The sequence below is a fragment of the Ceratotherium simum genome, chromosome X (assembly GCF_057802395.1).
Source record: "Ceratotherium simum simum isolate JZ-2026a chromosome X, ASM5780239v1, whole genome shotgun sequence".
Classification (NCBI taxonomy): Eukaryota; Metazoa; Chordata; class Mammalia; order Perissodactyla; family Rhinocerotidae; genus Ceratotherium; species Ceratotherium simum.
In genome coordinates, this window is record NC_141940.1 from 112,065,712 (window position 1) to 112,084,015 (window position 18,304).

The 18,304-nt window shown below is 34.1% G+C and overlaps 1 protein-coding gene across 4 annotated transcripts in view; it reads right to left on the bottom strand.

The window, feature by feature from the left end:
- CNKSR2 (connector enhancer of kinase suppressor of Ras 2) overlaps positions 1-18,304 on the bottom strand; it is a 251,073-nt gene that overhangs the window by 143,452 nt on the left and 89,317 nt on the right. For all 4 annotated transcript variants that reach the window (XM_087427479.1, XM_004435189.3, XM_004435188.3 and 1 more), the window contains exon 5: positions 12,057-12,098. In XM_087427479.1, the coding sequence (XP_087283605.1) occupies positions 12,057-12,098 (42 nt within the window). The remainder of the gene's footprint in view (positions 1-12,056; positions 12,099-18,304) is intronic.

The following is an 18,304-nucleotide window of genomic DNA, read 5'->3' on the forward strand; positions in this document are numbered from 1 at the left end:
GAAGACACTAAATAAACGCTTATTTTCCCCCTGTTGCTTTCTCTATCCTCAAAGGGCTTAATCTTTACTCATGGAATGAATTATCTCTTTATTCTTAATTCTGTGGCCTTGTTGACCATCTTACAATGACCAATAATCACAGTGTATGCTCATGATGGCGAGTTCACATCTCTTTATTCTCTCTGATACAATGAAAGTATTTTCCCTGAAGAGCTGCTAAGCAAAGTGCCAACAGGAAGACCACTCCCCAGAAATAGGGAAACCTCCAGGGCCAGCTTCACAAGCATGTGACCCATGCAGTCGCACAAGGGCTGCACTCGGTATTATGCTCTGCTGTTGCCATCTTGGAATTCTTAACTGATTTTGAACAAGGGGATCGACACTTTCATTTTGCACTGGGTCTCACATATTATGTAAGCCCATCCTGGGACTCCAGTCTGTCTGTTTTTTTTAATTCTTGAAAATATTCATCAGAGGCCACGGGGAAATGGATGGCAGCAATTAACATACAAAAACTGGATGCAGTTCAAATTGCTGCTGTTTGACAGTAAGAAAAGCACTTGGGGGCAGATTTAAACCTTTTAACTATTCCTTTTCTGCCACATTCTTATTTTCTCTTTATCTCAAGGGGGGAGATAACACTGTTAACTTTGAAGAGTTTCTACATAGGCTACTTGGATTGCATGATAAACAGAAGGTTACCATAAATCAGTATGCTAAAAAGAATCCTCTGTGGTTTTTAAAAATTGAAGCATATTTCAAGAGTCCAATGTATAAATAAATAGGAAGGTAATGGATGTAAATAATGGCTTACCATGTGTGCATGACAACATTTAGGGCCTAATATACACACCAGTAATGAGGAATAGTAGCTCTACTATTTGGGCATTGCAAGCACTTAGAAGTGGGGTAGGAGGATGAAAGGCAGAAATACTAGACAGTAGACGTTTTTACAAAAAAGAAAATACCAATTAAATCCTCTGTATTAAGTTGTAAATCATTTTTTCAGATTCTTCTTGAGTAATTTTGTTTGCCAAATACCTGCTATGTGCTAAGTCTGCTGGGAATACAAAAGATGAGGAAAACACTGACTTTACCAGCAAAGCTATCACGATTTAACAGATTAAAGATCTTGACAAAAATAATAGAAAGACATAGAAAAGAAACTCCACTAGAACCTTACTACCTGTTTTAGAGATAATGTACTAGAACCTTTTTATATTGCAGAATTTGGCACTTGACTACGTAAGCAATTAGAAGGGGTACAAAATGGCCTGGTTTTACGTGCTAATTCTATACTCATTACTGCATCATACATCAAGCCACTGCAGGAAACCACAATGAGAGTACTACGGCAAAGATCCAGGGAAATTATTTAACGCATTCTTGTAAAAAATGAATTTGTTCATTCAGTAAAATCATGTGATATTATGTTGTTAATATTTTTAAACACAGCATTATCTATTGCTACCTAATAGTGTATTCTAAAAAAAGAAAACTATAATATAGTAAGAAAAATACATTATTATAAGTTAACATCAATCGTATAGAGCACCTACCATGTGTCTGACATAATGCTAAACACTTCATATTCATTATCTCATTTATTCTTATAACAACTTCCCGAAGTAGGTATTATAGCCAGTTTAACAGATGAGAAAGCAAGACCAAATAAATAGATCAAGGTCACTGCCTTGGCAGAAGGAGGACTTGAATTTTTAATCATTATGCTTATATCTCTTATTTCAATCTTTAAATTTCAACCTGTTTTTGATCAATTTCATTTGTATTGTTTAAAATCAATATCTGTATTAAACAGATGTTATATAACATTTAAACTACACAGTATAATGAAATATAAGGCGAGCCTGCAAGCGTTCTTCAAATTTAGAACGCAGTTTAGTTAAGAAGTAGTAGATCTGAGACTGTGAAAGACACAGCTCTCTGGGAAAACTTAAAGCAATTTTAGCAGCAAAAGGATAACGATTTTAGCTAGAATACGACTGGTAACCACTTGTATAAAGGGGATTCTTCTGCTATTTTTGCAATATTTCTACCAAAGGATTTTAAATTCTATTTATCTTTGGTTCTAAAAACAGAAGGAAAAATTTGAACCTAAAATTAAAGTCTAGTAAATAATACGCCTTTAATAATGCTAAAGGGAACATATTATAACTGACCCTCTGGATTCTGTTATAAACTACCAAAGATGGTAACAAAGGATTAGTGACTGAATAGCAGTTAAAAGACAAGGCTTGCTATGACTTAAGAACCTTTTAAAACAGAAGAGTGTCATGGGCCAGATTTAATGGTATTGTGATTTTTTTTTCTCTCTAGTTATTTATATTAATTTTAAATATGAATTAATATAATTAGAGCATATTCTCAAGATGAAATGGAAAGTTTTCACATTCTGTTCTATATACATACTATATTTTATATGTATTTGCATCTATATATGTATGGCTAGTTCACTCAAATCAAAAAGTTCTAAAGGGAAAAAGATCTGAGCATAGCATGTTTAGTATAAAATAAATAATGGTTTTAAAACAGTTGTAAAAGCAATATTTTAGTCATTGTGGAGATTCAAAACACAGCAACCCTACGTTAATATATTAACCAATAACAGATAGCATTCTTTCATTAGTGCTAAATTTATCAGATACTTTTTAGATTAATATGTGAAGTTTTAGCTATTGTATTTTAAAAAGGAAATGTAGAAAGTGTTCTAAGTATAAACAATAGTGAAAAGCTAAGGGATAGGAAAGAAGTCTTACACTAGCTTTGGAGCACACTCAGAAACGACTGAGCTGCTTAAAATATCTTTATTTATGTTTTTCTAAATAAGTGGAGTAGTGGTCAGTTATTCTTCTGAGTGTACTGGAGGAAACGAATGGAAATAACTTTAGATAAAAAAATCAGAAATTCATTTCACATAGGAAAGAACTTCAGGCTCATAAGCTTAACAAAAGGTTTTACAAAAGGAAGTCTCTACTTTTCGGGTATATACATAAATACAAGGGAAAAGAGTATAAAACCCTGATAAATTGAGGAAACAACAAACAGATGGACAAACATTTTAAGATGCAACAGTGATGTGAAAGCTACAATTTAAGTACAGCTTAAAATTTTCGGGCTTATTATCAATAACATGGAAAACAGTACAAAAGTTTTATTTTGATAAACAGCATATACATATTAAAAATATATATTTATATAAAATAAATATAAAATATACAAAATAAAATACGTATTTTTTTTTTTTAGATTTTATTTATTTATTTTATTTCCCCCCAAAGCCCCAGTACACAGTTGTATGTCATAGCTGCACATCCTTCTAGTTGCTGTATGTGGGACGCGGCCTCAGCGTGGCCGGAGAAGCGGTGTGTTGGTGCGCGCCTGGGATCCGAACCCGGGCCGCCCGCAGCGGAGCGCGCGCACTTAACCGCTAAGCCACGGGGCCGGCCCTCAAAAGTATACCTATTTTGATGAGCAAGAAGTGGATCTATGACAATGACACTTCCAGCTTACTTCCAACTACTTCCCTGAGACATCCATTGGTCTGAACTGAAGTTGGGAAAAGAGGCTTCACCACTCCTCTGATTTCTGATAGGGAAACAGTCAGCTGGAAACCAGAACTGGACCTGGGAAAATCTCCATTCTATTTGCTTGCCCTTTAAGAGGCAGGAAATAGAGCTAGGCAGGCTTGCAGTGGGTCTCAAGGGAGATGAGCAAGCACTCATTAGAGGGAACACTACTTTCCAGGCTCAAGATTAACAAGGTTCTGGATATATCAGTGGCTCAACTAAGATGTAAGTTATCAGGAAAATGACTTCACTTTGCTTTAGATTCAAAGAGCAAGAGGGAAGCAGTTCATTACAGTTGGATGAGCTTCTGGAAAATCCAGGCACTATATATACAGCTTATGGGCAAACGGAACAAACAGCAGAGACCTGGGAGCAATGTCTTCACTTATAGTTGAGAAATTCAAAGTTGCCATATGTGTTTTTGTGGAGAAAAGAGCTAATTGCACTGTGCCAGCTATGAATTTATTGGCTCTGAGCTCCAAATTCACCCTTCAATGCTTGCTCTGTGATAATGGACAGGACTCTTCAAGCATTTCTGCATTACAGTGAGCACAATGTTAAGTTTTTGTCAGTAGAGGGCGATGGAGGGACATCACAGGGGGAAGGAGGCTTCTCTTCTAAGTTCCCTTGTGCTGCAGTTTTGCTTTTTCTTGCTCCTGCTGCGTGGTCCATCAGTGGCATATGTGAGTGGGGACATCCAGTGGTGGCAAGACCATACCCCTCAGTGACCTCACTGCCTCAGCCTGGGCTCAATGACCACCATCCTGTGGCCCTCTCAGCCTCATACCCATAGCAGCACCCCACTCTCTCTGTGAGCCTTCCCATCAGCATCACTTGCCTGCATCCTGGAAGGTTGTTTCCTGCTTGCCTGACGACTATGGACCAGCTCTGGCTTAGGCAACCCAGTGGAGCTGCAACCCCCGCCGCTTCAATGAATTCTGACCCTCAGCCTCCTACAAGCCTTCCTTCTTTGGGTACTTTCCCCCAGTCCTAGGGTATGCTTTAGAGTCTCTTTACATCTTTACAGGTACTCTGCTGTCATAGTTTAACAATTATTTCGATTCAACTTCCCTTGTTTAAATTAAGGTGTGATTTCTGTCTCCAGGCTGATTCAATCACCTTGTTGAAGAAATCTTTACATTTATAGTGACTATAACTGTAGTTTTAAAAAAAATCATAGTGTCTTTGATAACATAAAAAATGATCTCAGACAAAGACAGCCCTTCAATTTATCACTTTACGTGGCCATACTGTTTTCTCCTGATTTTGCGAGTTAGTCACCAAAGAATTATGGCATTTAGACCTTAGAAATCAGATACTCCAATCCCTCAACTTAATCAGAGAGGCTAACTTAGTTTGTTTACAGCTAGTAAGTGCCAGAATAGGGTCAAGACACCAAATCTTTTCAACTCTCAAATTGGTGCTCTTTCTACTACATTACTATGCCACACTTGACTCCCCAACAAAAACAAATACTCTTTGAGAACAATGATTGTGTGCTCAGAGTCAATATAAACATGAAAACATTTTACATATTCAGCAAATGTAATGTTAGCAAGAACACCCATATAAATATACCAACCTACATATTGTCTATTCAAATCATAGTAAGACACCCTAAAACCAGATTATTTTAATTCTTTATGTGTGGCCACATTCCCCTTAGTATATATATATGCTTTCTTTTTGTCCCCAAAAAGACAAATATTTCTACCTCTATCATATTCTATCTGGATTTCTTCTTTCCTGCACAGGACATTGGTTGTGGAGAAGTTAATTTACAGTTAAAATAATTTATAGGGCAATTAGCTACCAAAGTGTCAAAACCTGAACATACTCTAGTAGCAACACTCAAGAAATCAATGCCTATTTCAGTAATAGTGTTAGCATGCTTCTTTAGGTTGACCACAAAGACAGTAAAGGGGGCTAAGACAGAAGGATCACAACTCTGAAAATAAAGAAGCATTTTAATGCTTTCTATCTATAAAACTCATTATTAGAATTCATGTTTTAATGAATTTGACTATAATTTGTATGTTCAAATGCTACAGTTACAACTGTACATACCATGCAAAATGTCAACCATACAAAAACAAACAAAAAATAAAAACAACTCAGTTTGCAATGGCCCAAGACCACAGCTTTAGGAGAAGAGTCTAGCTAAAACTGGCAAAGCTGCCTTTTCACAGCATCAGGGACCTTCTGAAGACCAATATAAAATTATTTTTACGAAGTCATTAGAGTGCCACTGTTTTCAAGAAATCTCTAAAGACAAAATACTAATATAATCACTTTTATTTTATTAAGGGGCATGCTGCTACCCTCACACTTACATCCTCAAGGTTTTGGGCAATTAGGAGAGGAAAGCTATGCTTACATAAATGATATGATACAGATGGTGGGGAAAAGTCTAAAATGAGCTCTGTATTTTCTTCTCCAGGCTCTTCTCTTAGACCTAACTGTTGGTTCTGTGCAGTTTTAGCCATTTCTAATCTAGATAGTAGAAAAGGCATAATAATCTCAGCCCAGATGGAGTTTAGGAGTAAAGAACTCATACATTTAAAGGAAGAAAAAAAATCACACAGAATGTTTATGAAATAAAATAGTTAACATGTCAAAATAAGCCTAATTCATGATCAAACCTAAATAAGTAAAGGAAAATAATAGCTTGGAGAGAAAAGAGACAGAGATGAGAGAGCATTCCTGAGAATGTCCTGTAAATTATAAAGTACTATACAACTGAAAGATAATCTTCACACTAAAATGATAAAATAGGCATTCACTGTATTTATTCCTCCTATTATCTTTATAAAAACAATGGGGGTAAAACGCCTAGTACAAAGCAAGTGTCATATACAAGGCCACACTGCTGGTTACTGCAAAAGGTATATTTGAGCTCAGTACAAGCTGATGTAAACAATGTGACTTTAATGATCATGCCTGGCCTGGGATTTCCATGAGTTTATCAAAGCTGACAAGTGTCCCAGGCTCACCAACGAGAGCAGCAGGACTGTGACAAGCAGAGTAAGTCGGCTACCACACAAGGTCTGAAATGGCTTCTCAGGAGTGCTTCTCTCTCCAGATTCAAAGACTGTAGTAAAAGGTGGGAGTGAGGAGAAAGAAGGTACAGAACTGAAGAGAACTCCAGGTTCTCTGTTACTGATTTACTGTATCAATCAAGGCTCTGTGCAGAGTACAAACAGATGGGCTCCAACATGCCAGGGAATGTGTAATCAGGGACAAACCTAACTGAGAGGGAAATATCAGATCAATGGAGGTGAACTATATTACTATTTATTGTAAGTGAACAATCACTCATACATATAGTAATACACTGACTGTCTACATTTCCTTTTGTCCTTTATGGCTGCACTCTGCCATCTGTTCCATTATATTTAATGGCAGATTCCAAGGGCACCCAAGTTGTCCAGTCTCCTTTTATTAATTCTCACATTTCATATTAACAAACATCTCTGTCCACGACTGCAACCACTCCACTCTCTTTTATACCCAGCTTTTGGTTCATCGGCATTGTGGGGGATCAGAATTGGCCACCCCAAAATGTGTCTCTTTGGCTTGATTATTTTTAAGAACAAAAGACTCTGAAAGAAATGTTGACCTTCCCCTTAACTGTCTAAAAGAATTTAAGATAGAAGGCCTGTTCCAGGAAGGAGCTAATACCATAAGATAACTGTACTGTAATGTAAAATGTGTCTCTCGGGTCACACTGTCTATAGATGGCCCAGTAAACACTTGTTTATCAAGCATTTGCTTTTCCATCTCCATGTAAACTGCCTTCGTCCCGTCTGAAGTCCCAAACCACTACTCCCAACATCCTTGTCTTTAGTTGAAGATGGTATTTAAGGTGGCAGGTTTGGCCATTCTGGTGAGTTACTCAGTTTTCCTGGGTCTCTCCCATGTATACATGTTACTAAACTTTGATTTTCTCCTGTTATTCTGTCTCATGTCAATTTAATTCTTAGACCAGCCAGAAGGACTTAGAGGATAGAGGAACTGTTTTCCTCCTCTACAAAGTCTACTACTTTCCAATTTTAAGCATAAACAACTCTCTCCAATTTTAAAGATAAGAAAGGTAAATAGAAAATCTAGCCTAAGGATTGTCCAAGTCCCACTTTTGACTATTTCACTATATGTACCATAAAATTACCCATTAAAAGCCACAAGGATTATAAATATAATAGAATAAATATATACTTTTATAATTTTTCATTATAAAAGTAATGCAAACTAATTGAAGAAAATTGGGAAGATACTTGAAACAACAAAAAGAAATCAGCTATTATCTTACCAAACACAATAAAAATTAATATTAATATTAATATTCTGTGCTTATAATGCTTTTAATCTGGTTTTTACTTAACATTACCATTTAGAATCTTTCCTTTAACACTGGCACATAAATATTTTAGGTATATTCATAAATACAATTTATTCATATATTATATAGTCACAAATATAATTTCAAATAGTAACCATGAATAGTAAATATTTCATCCTGTGAATGCATCATAATTTACTGAAGCATTACCCTATTATTTCCTATTTTTCATTATGTATAATGCTGCTATAAACAGTTTCTGTAGAAAATATTATTGGGTTTTAGAATTTATTTTTAGACAAGATTCCCAAGATAGTATAGGAATGTGGACTCTGGAGTCAGACTGCCTGTTAAAATCCTGTCTTAAGTCCTTTACAACTGTGTCACTTCAGGAAAGTCACCTAACCTCTCTGTGTTTCAATCTCCTCATCTGTAAAATGGAGGCGATACTGATAATATGTATAATCATAAGGTTGTTATGAAGACCAAATAAGTTAGTTTATAAACAGCAGTCAAAATAGTGCGTGAGGTATCTTTTAAATACTACATAAATGTTAGTATTAATGCTTTTGAGCCTTGAAATTGCCTCAAACTTAAAAAGGTTTAATGAATGTACACGCCTAGCAGTAAGGTACGTCCATTCTAATTTCATCAGATTCTCATCAACATTTGGATACTTTTAGTGTGCGTTATTATGTGTGTGTGTGTTTATGAATTGATAGGTGAAAATTTGTATTGCATTACTATTATAAAGGAAATCTTTGTCTTCTGATGATAATTGCCACTGGAAAGTAACTGTAGTTTTTGTGATTTAATTTAGGGATGCAGAGCTTGTCTCTATAAAAAACATATAAATCCAATGATATTTGTTTGCATTATCTTTTTTATTTATCATTAATAACTCTCCTTTTAGCCCTCATATGGGCTAAAATGTGTAATATTTCATAAAAACAAAGCATCTCTTATTCATGAAATACAGGGTAAATATCATCCTAAATTGGCAGTTTCATGATTTATAATACTGAATTATACTAATATACAAACCAAACAATAAAATAAAAACAGGCTCTGTCCTCTAGACTATTTTAATTGAAATATTATTTATATTAATAACTAATTATTTATTCCTTATCATCCATTATAAACTCACTGTTTGTGTCTCCCCCAAATTCATATACTGAAACCTAACCCCCAATGTGATAGTATTTGGAAGTGGTGCCTTTGAGAGGTGTTTAGGTCATGAGAGTGGAGCCCTCTTGAATAGGATTAGCATCCTTATAATAGACCCAGAGAGCTCCCTTTGCCTCTTCCACCATGTGATCCTCTATAAACCAGGAAACAGGCCCTCACTAGACACCAAATCTGGGGCATCCTTATCTTGGACTGGCCAGCCTCCAGAACTGTGAGAAATGCTTGCTGTTTAAGCCACCCAGTCTATGGTATTTTTGTTAGAGCAGCATGAATGGACTAAGATACCACCTCAACTGATTTTGTTGTTCACCTCCAGTCCTTTACTACCACAACTTTCCTATTCTGGAATTCAACTTTTGCTTCATTTATCTGGTAAACTTATTCAAACCGATTTTTCAAAAAGCTACTTTAATGATCTTGCTGATCTAAAATTATATTTTTGTTGCTTTTACACATGAATGATAATTTCATTAGATATAAACATTTTTGGTCATTACTTTTCTTCAAAGATTTATGAATTTTGTTCCATTGTCTTCTGGAAGTTATGGTTTCAGAGAAGACATCTGAATACAATCTAATTTTTGTTTCATTGAAGTCAAAACCTGTTATCTCTCTCTTCCCACTGGTTGAAAGAATGTAGAGTTGCTTCTTGACACAGAAATTGTAAAATGTTACCAGAAACTATCTTGAAATTGTTATCTTTCCCAAACATTTTCTGACTTTGTTGAGTAATCCAAATCTCCCAATTTCTATTCCTAAAGTATTCTATCATATCTTTAATTGTTTCCTGTTGCTTTCTTCCTCAGAAACAAACAATTAGTTAAAGGTGGGTTAACCATAATCTATCCTCTATAGCCATCATCTTCTTATTTTTTGTCTTTTAATTAATTTACTAAATATCTGAGTGTCATTAAAATTTATCTTGTGTCTCACTGTTTCAATTTTCTGCAATATCTCGTCTGTTTTTTACTGCTTTCAGCATGGTTTAATTTCTATTTCCGTGCCCTTAGTTTTACAGACTATTTTCTGAGTTCATTTTATGTTTAATTTATATTAATTAGTCTTACCTTCTTTATAGTACAGTATTCTATTTTAATACAGTGTTCTTTTGATTCTTATTGAGAACATTAAATAAATGTTCTTAATAAACTTACTTCATGGGAAAGGATTTTCTTCTACTATATGAGAAGATACTTCCTCTTTTTTTTCCCATTCTTTTTCTTTACTCATCCTTAAATAGAGATCTATTTCAGGAAAAGACACACCTCACAACTTTCCTGAGCTATCTCAGTTTACCCAGGTGATAAAGAGCACTTTGATGCTTGTATTGCCTGTGGAATTCCTACAATATAGCAGATTTTCATAAGTGATAAGTTCTCCTTCCTCTCGACAATTGCCTCTCCTATCCTCCAGACAACATAAAAATATAGGGATTGGGTCTGGGCTGAGACAGTTGATATTCTAGTGCATATCTCAAACTACTGTAATCTCTACTCAGTTGCGTGAGTACACATATTCAAGTATCATAGAGACAAGGAGAACATTCAAATTAACTTACAATTTGATTCTAAACAAGTTCTATCAAAACTCAGGCTTTTCATTTTCTATTACGTATAAAAAAGAAAAAGAGGAAATAAAAAAACTTAAATATTGGAAAGAAGGTCATCAGATTATAAACAATCGTACTTGGAAGATATTAATATCTTCATTTAACACATTAAGAACAAAGTCTCTTACAAATATCAAATCATTATGTTGCACACCTGAAACTTATATAATGTTATATGTCAATTATATCTCAATAAAAATTAACAAAAATTAAATTGTTAAAATTTACCTAAAAGAAAAAAAGAACACAATGTCAAAAAAAAGTTAAATCACTTGACTAAGGTCACTGAGAAAGAAAATGGCAGAATTAGGATTCAGACATAGTTCTTTAGACTCCAAGTAATTTCTTCTACACTCCAAGAAATCTGGAAAGACACTTTTTTGAAAATTTTGGTTTCAAGAAAGTATTCTAGCATCATATACCAAGTGGTATAGTATACTATTTTTCTTTAAATAATTCTTATTGTGAGGAAAGTAATTCAAAAGTATACAACCTTCTAGTGAGGGCTGGACCATCTTTGCATAAAAAGGCCAGGAAAGGAAGTGGAATGATAACATGAAAATATAAGTGCTTTCTGAGCTCAACTGATTGGTTAATGCCATCCACTGTCTTAATCATCATCAGACAGGCTCTTTAAATTCTCACTAGCTGGAATGCATAACTGCCAAAGTAAATATTTTGCATTCATTTCTGAACTTCTTCAATGTTATTTATTCTGTCACTCATTTCTAATAGAGGGGAAAAGTTATTAGGACAGATAAGCATCAACCAAGAAATGAATCTACAAAGAAAAGCAGCGACTATTCATTAACGAGAAAGGAAATGCCTTTCTACAAAGGATAATGTACTCATACCTCATTTCTAGTAATAAAATAAAATATCTGCAAAGTCATTAATTGACTCAACAAATATTGCCCAATTAAAATTTGGAAGGTTGTTTGGTGACAACAGAATCAGAGCAAAGGCAGTTTGATTATTTTATAAAGTATTTCATCCAAATGATGAAAGAGGTGAATTACCCCTGTGATACAACCAAATACTTTTCTCCGATCTCTTTCTGTCACAAACACTGAAAGATTCTGATTTCAAATTCTCTTTTCTCTTATTCCAACCTTGTTACATACTACAATCTTAAAATATTGTATCATATTTTTCTATTAAGATACAATAGAATGTTTATAACTAATACAACCTGTTAATTTTAATTCTTTTGTACTTTTCCTATGAAATATACAGGACTCAATTTTTTATAGGCTGTAGCTTTTTATTTTATTACTAAAAGAAGAAATATTTTTCTAGTGAAGATGAAAATAAATCCAAGGACACTTACCACATGAAGAATTTTATTCTCTGTTTCATATACAGTACAATCCTGAAAAAAAAACAAAACATATCATTAGTTTAAAAAAAAATTCCTTTTAAAATACTTTCTTAGGAATTGTACTACAATTTGAAAAACTCTTGACAATTCAAGCAAAAACAGCAAAAAGAATGGGAAAAAAATTTGGAATGCCATATAGCAAAATAGTCATTGTGGTTAGCTCTGATGGTCAGTTACAGGGATATTCTTATTTTTGCTTAACCGTATTTTCTAATTTTACTAATTTTAAACACACATAATAAAGGACAATATACATTGAATAGATACAAAAACAAACATTGGAAAAATTACTGTAACCATTTTCTATCTAAACTTTTACATGTGATAAATGCATTTTGTTGAAATATTTCCAACATTTCAAATACTAATTTATTATAGATTGGAACATTAAGAAAAACACCTAATATTTATTTCAATAGTCATATCAAAAATACTTCCCTATTTTTGACTACTGCAAGCTATTAACTATACTTTATATTATGCATTTAAAATTGATACATGCTGCTAATAAATACCAAGTTTATAGTTCTTGCCTAAATTTGAGTACCTGAAATTATAAAAAATTATTTTAAAAAATCACCATTGTCTTTTTACTTACAATTGCTAGACTTACAATAAGCAGTAATATAGCAAAACAATCTTTGCTTAGAAATTTTGTGTTGCTATGGCTGTTTCCTCAAAGAATTTATAAAATGGGCATAATATTAGTAGTACCTAATAAGGGTGTTGCTAAGATTAAATGAGAAAATGAGATAAATGGCTTAGCACAGTATCTGGCACACAATAAATGATAAACACATTTTAACTATGAATTGTTCTGCACCATTATTTAAAAATTTTAAACTAATTACTTTTACTTTAAAATATAAAGTTAATTATTATTTGGCTATCTAATTTTGAAAAAATATTCATATTCCACATTACTGCACATTTCAAGGAAGGATAATCCATTTCATCTTTTCGCCTGAATTTTAACAAAAAAGAATCTTGTTCAACATAGTTTTTGATAATGCCGTTTTACCACAATAGCTTGTCAGAAAAACATATTCTTATCAGGAGCAAAATTCTTAAAGCTAAATTTAGGTCTGATTCATTTCACAAACTAATAGAAATACTTAAGGATTGGGCCTTGCCTTTCTGAAGGGCTCCTGTGCCAAAGGAGAAGTTTGTTACAAATATAGTCATATCTATGTCTATCTACTTACATAAAGTCAACTCTTAATAATTAAGTATGAGTTATGTGTACAGAGGAGCCAAGGTGTAGATAAAACATTTATATTTGGAAAGTGCATTTATACTTACATCTGAACTTGGAAGGGCCCAATTTTACAGAGTTAACTAAAAACACAATAACACTGGGAAGAACGGATTTGGAAAAAGCTGGGAAGTTGCCCAGTTTCCCCATGCTGCCTCAACAGTTTACTTCAGCTGTAATAGATGCAAGTTTCATTATTTACCTACCTTCGCAGAATCAGAGAATATAGTTAAATGTTCAAACTTCAAAAGGACTCTCCTCAAGGAAAAAAGTAAATATGATCTAAATGTATATCCTGCTAGTGATACAATACTCACACAGAGAGTAAATATTTCAAGTCTCTTTAAAATATACTTTATTAGCACATTCCTGGTGTGATATAACAAAAAGAACTGTTAAATAAAATCTTGTACTATTTTCAGTCATCATATTGTTTGTTGACAGCACTGTTGCTATTCTGTTATTGTTTCGTTAAAACTGCTGTGTGTGTTTTATAGGATGAAACATTTGAACCATTATGTGATACTATCATCCTATCATTCTTGGTGTCATTGATAAGTAATTTTAGCATGGGAGAAAGCAGATACATACATGAGAAGTTAAGTAAAAACACATACATGAGAAGTTAAGTAAAAACCCTAGAGTCTCTTGATACGTATATGTATGTATGTTTTTCTTAGCTCTGCTTAAAAGCATAGAAACAATGATCAACCTAGTAATAAATGAACTCCTCACAGTTAGTAATCTTCAAATACCATTTCCTAGGCCTTCTTGGAAAATGGCTGATTATAGATCTGGGATAGGAAACGTACATGATGAGCTTGGATTATACTGTGACACAAGATAGAAAGAAGCTATTAAAGACTACAAGGATTGTGTCGGTAGGACTCAGAAGTCAACATGAAGAGATTCTCACTGGCAAGAGGGAGCAATTTAAGCATCTAAAAGGATAATAACTGCAATGGATGAAAACAGTAAATATTATTAAATATATTAATATGTTTGATGCTAAATTATATATATATTAAATATATCAAGTATATTTAGTAATAGTTCAATAATACTAAATATATTAAACTAATTGGACAATGTATAATAAATGTATGTTTCTTCTTGATTCAGCCAGTATTGATCAACTGTGCCAGGCAAACAAAGATGAATAAAACTTGGCCCCTGACTTAGAGAAGTGCATTTTGAGGAGATAGGCATTCACGCAAATAAGTTAAAATATGTAGAATTTGAAAGTCTTCACACAGTTTTAAGTTTCAATAACTTTAGAAGTATAAATGTCACAAGATTACACAAATCAACATGTGAAAAGTCAATTATTTACATTGTTTAAACATTAATATATTTCTTATTGAAATTCAACATGACCACTGTGTTGTGCTATACATTGCTCAAGTCAAATTTCAAGCTCTATAAAAACTCTCACCAGGGGCCAGCCCCGTGGCGTAGCGATTAAGTGCGCGCGCTCCACTGCTGGTGGCCCGGGTTTGGATCCCAGGTGTGCACGAAGGCACCGCTTGTCAGGCCACGCTGTGGCAGCGTCCCATATAAAGTGGAGGAAGATAGGCACAGATGTTAGCCCAGGGCCAGTCTTCCTCAGCAAAAAGAGGAGAATTGGCATGGATGTTAGCTCAGGGCTGATCTTCCTCACAAAAAAAAAAAAAAAAAAAAAAAAACCTTTCACCAGCTGCTGCTCCTCAGTGACTAAAGGGATTACATTTGTAATTCTAGCCTTAAGATTATTCAGCGAATGAAGTACTGACGCATCCATGAGAATCTGACATTACCCCATGAGACAAAATCTAAGGGAGATATATCAGGTGACTGAAGTGGCCAAGTTTTTCCACTGGTCTAAAAAACTGTCACATACAAATAATAAAATTAAAACCTTACTATTTGAAATAAACAAAACTAAATGATTACAAAAGAAACTGAAGTAATTAAATTTTCAAATGATGTTTATGTAAGTTTGTAGCATATTTATACATGTGAAGTTAGTAAAGCATAAATCTGCACTAAGACTTTTGGGACACCCTCAATTATTGTAATAAAGGCAGGGTCATGGAGCTAGGGGAGCAGGGGAGGAAACAACTAACTCTGCCTTAAAAAAAAAAAATCAGGAAAGGAGGCTTTTAATTGGGCCTTGGAAAAAGTAGGTCTTTAGGCAAAGAAGATAAAGGCATTACTGCAAAAACAATGAAACTACACCCAAACATAGTTAAGCTACTGCCATAATTTTCAGATTTTAGTTTTGTATATATGGACGAATCAGTTGGGGAGTGGGTTAAAATGCAGATTCCCAAGTTCATTCCCAGAAATACAGATTGAGTAGATCTGGATTGGAGGCCCCCAGGATGATTTTGATAAAGATGGTATTTTGAGAAACACAATCTAGTTTATAGGATATCATGTAACAGAAGAATGCCAAATCAAATCAAACCAAAATGATCAAATATATAAAATCCATAAAGCAGTAAACTGATTTAAAAATAGTATCTACTGGCTAACTCAAAACAGTTCTCAGCTCTTCAGAGCTATGTGTTTTGGTTACACATTCCCCCAATTTATTGATTGGCTTTGTCTTTTTCTCCTCCTAGCAAACTTATTTCTTTTCCTTAATAGCTTACTACTTCAAATAACTGCTTCTACTTGTTTGTATCTCTACCTTCTTTCAGCCAAATCGGCCTATTCACTATTGAAAGCCAAAGGCTTTCACAAAAGGGGAGACACAGCATAATAAAAACAAAACAGAACTACACAAAAAGTGCATATTAACGTGCTACTTTATATTATGGAGAAGAATAGAAATTAAATCAATATGTTTTATTTAGTAGAGCTATAATTGTATAAAGTTCCTTTTATTGTGCTAAATATTTAAATAGCCCTAGGTACTTTGGGGGATTCATCTTATTAGTAAGTTATTTTATTTCCATCAAAATGTGATTTTAAAATACTTGCCTCTCATGTGTGGGTTTTATTAACACTTAGGGCCAAATCTTTTCCCAAAAGATCATAACTCAAGTTTTAAAAAGAAAATAGCACTGAATATGGAGAAATCTACATTTTATGAACCTATTCAATCTATGGAAAGGTACACCTCTGACGTTCTAGTTATTTGTAGGTTAGGATTAAATTTAGATTTTTAAAATTGGATTTAGAGCTATGCCACTATATACTCCCAGGAATTCTCTTCAGTAGCTCATGTTGTCTTATACTGTACATGCAAAATACCACTTGTATCTCTTCTTTATCCTTTTCCACATAATGCTTCTACAAACAATGTGATGCACATTTAAATGCACCAAATTCCTAATAAGATAATATTCATAAAAATGAAGAGTGTTTTTTCAATTTTGATCACTTTTTTTCTTAGAAAAGTATGCACAGAATCAGCCTCCCACAGATGAGCTATGTGCCCAGCCAGGATCATAATCAGTTACCCTTTCTGTGAAACAATGATGCAATTCCAATACTAAGCAGAACACATAGAAAAATTTCTATTCTCTATGTTACCATTGATGCTCCATACCTCATCAACAAGTTTTAAGCACCTGGGGGTCATAATGCTCAGTACAAGTAGTATTTCTCATCAACTGTGTAGTATATATAGTCATAAGAACAATACATGCATTATTAATATTGAATACATAAAAGAGAGAGTGAAGAGAACTAATGTATGTATCTAATGCCATATACAATTATATTTCATGGAAGTTTATAATTATAAATGCTATAAATTTTCATCTTTTTTTTTTTTTTTTGAGGAAGATCAGCCCTGAGCTAACATCCGATGCCAACCCTCCTCTTTTTTGCTGAGGAAGACTGGCCCTGGGCTAACATCTGTGCCCATCTTCCTCTACTTTATATGGGATGCCGCCAGAGCATGGCTTAACAAGCGGTGCGTCGGTGCGTGCCCAGGATCTGAACTGGCGAACCCCAAGCCGCCGCAGCAGAGCGCGCACACTTAACCGCTTGCGCCACCGGGCTGGCCCCCATCTGTCTTTTTTTAGTGTATATTATAGTATATTTTTACAAATAATATAAAAAATATTGTTTTATTTACAAGCAATATTTAAATAATCCATCTATGCAAACCTTTGATAATGGTACCTTTATACCGAATACTTCACATATTCTATTACCAAGCTTCTAAACGTCTTCATATGCTTAAGTGATTAATTCACGTAATGAATTAGTGTTATACTCTTATTCATTCATTTGCTCATTTACTGACTCAAGTCACAATTCCATTTACCAAAAAGGTTTTTTTTGGCATATGCTAAATGCAATTCACTGTCAGGCACAATCGGGTGATCAAAGGTAAATTAAACTTGGTTGTTGGCCATCATTATTATTTAGTGGAGGAGAAAACATTCAAATAATAATACAAGGTAGACAAGATAAATGCTAACAGAAGATCACATAAAAAAGGATATACATTCTGACATAACACTGGAATGACATTCTGGAAGAGATATTTTAGCTGGTCTTAAAATAGCTTTCAAATCTGGAAATTGGGGTTTCACAGGGAAAGATCACTTCAGATTGTGCAAACACACTGAACAAAGGCACGATCAGGAGTAAGCAGACCAATTTGGCTAGAGTATAAGATATGTGGAGTGAATGTAGTGGAAAAGAATGCCTAGAAAATAATATGGGTCATATTGTGGAAGGCTACCAATGCTAGGCTGTAGAAATTTTTTTGGTTTTAAAAGAAATAACATTTTTATTTTTCTATAACAATCTATTTTGAAGCCTCATCCCACCAGGGTAGCAAAAACTTAGTCAACTGACAATTTCTTGTTACTTTCCTTTGGGAGTGGTTGAAGTCAGGGTAGCTTACCTAATGCCATGGTTGATGTTAAACAGCAATGTGAATGGTGAGTGTGTGTTTCAGGGAATCTCTGCAAAGCTGTGTAGACATTTCATCTCT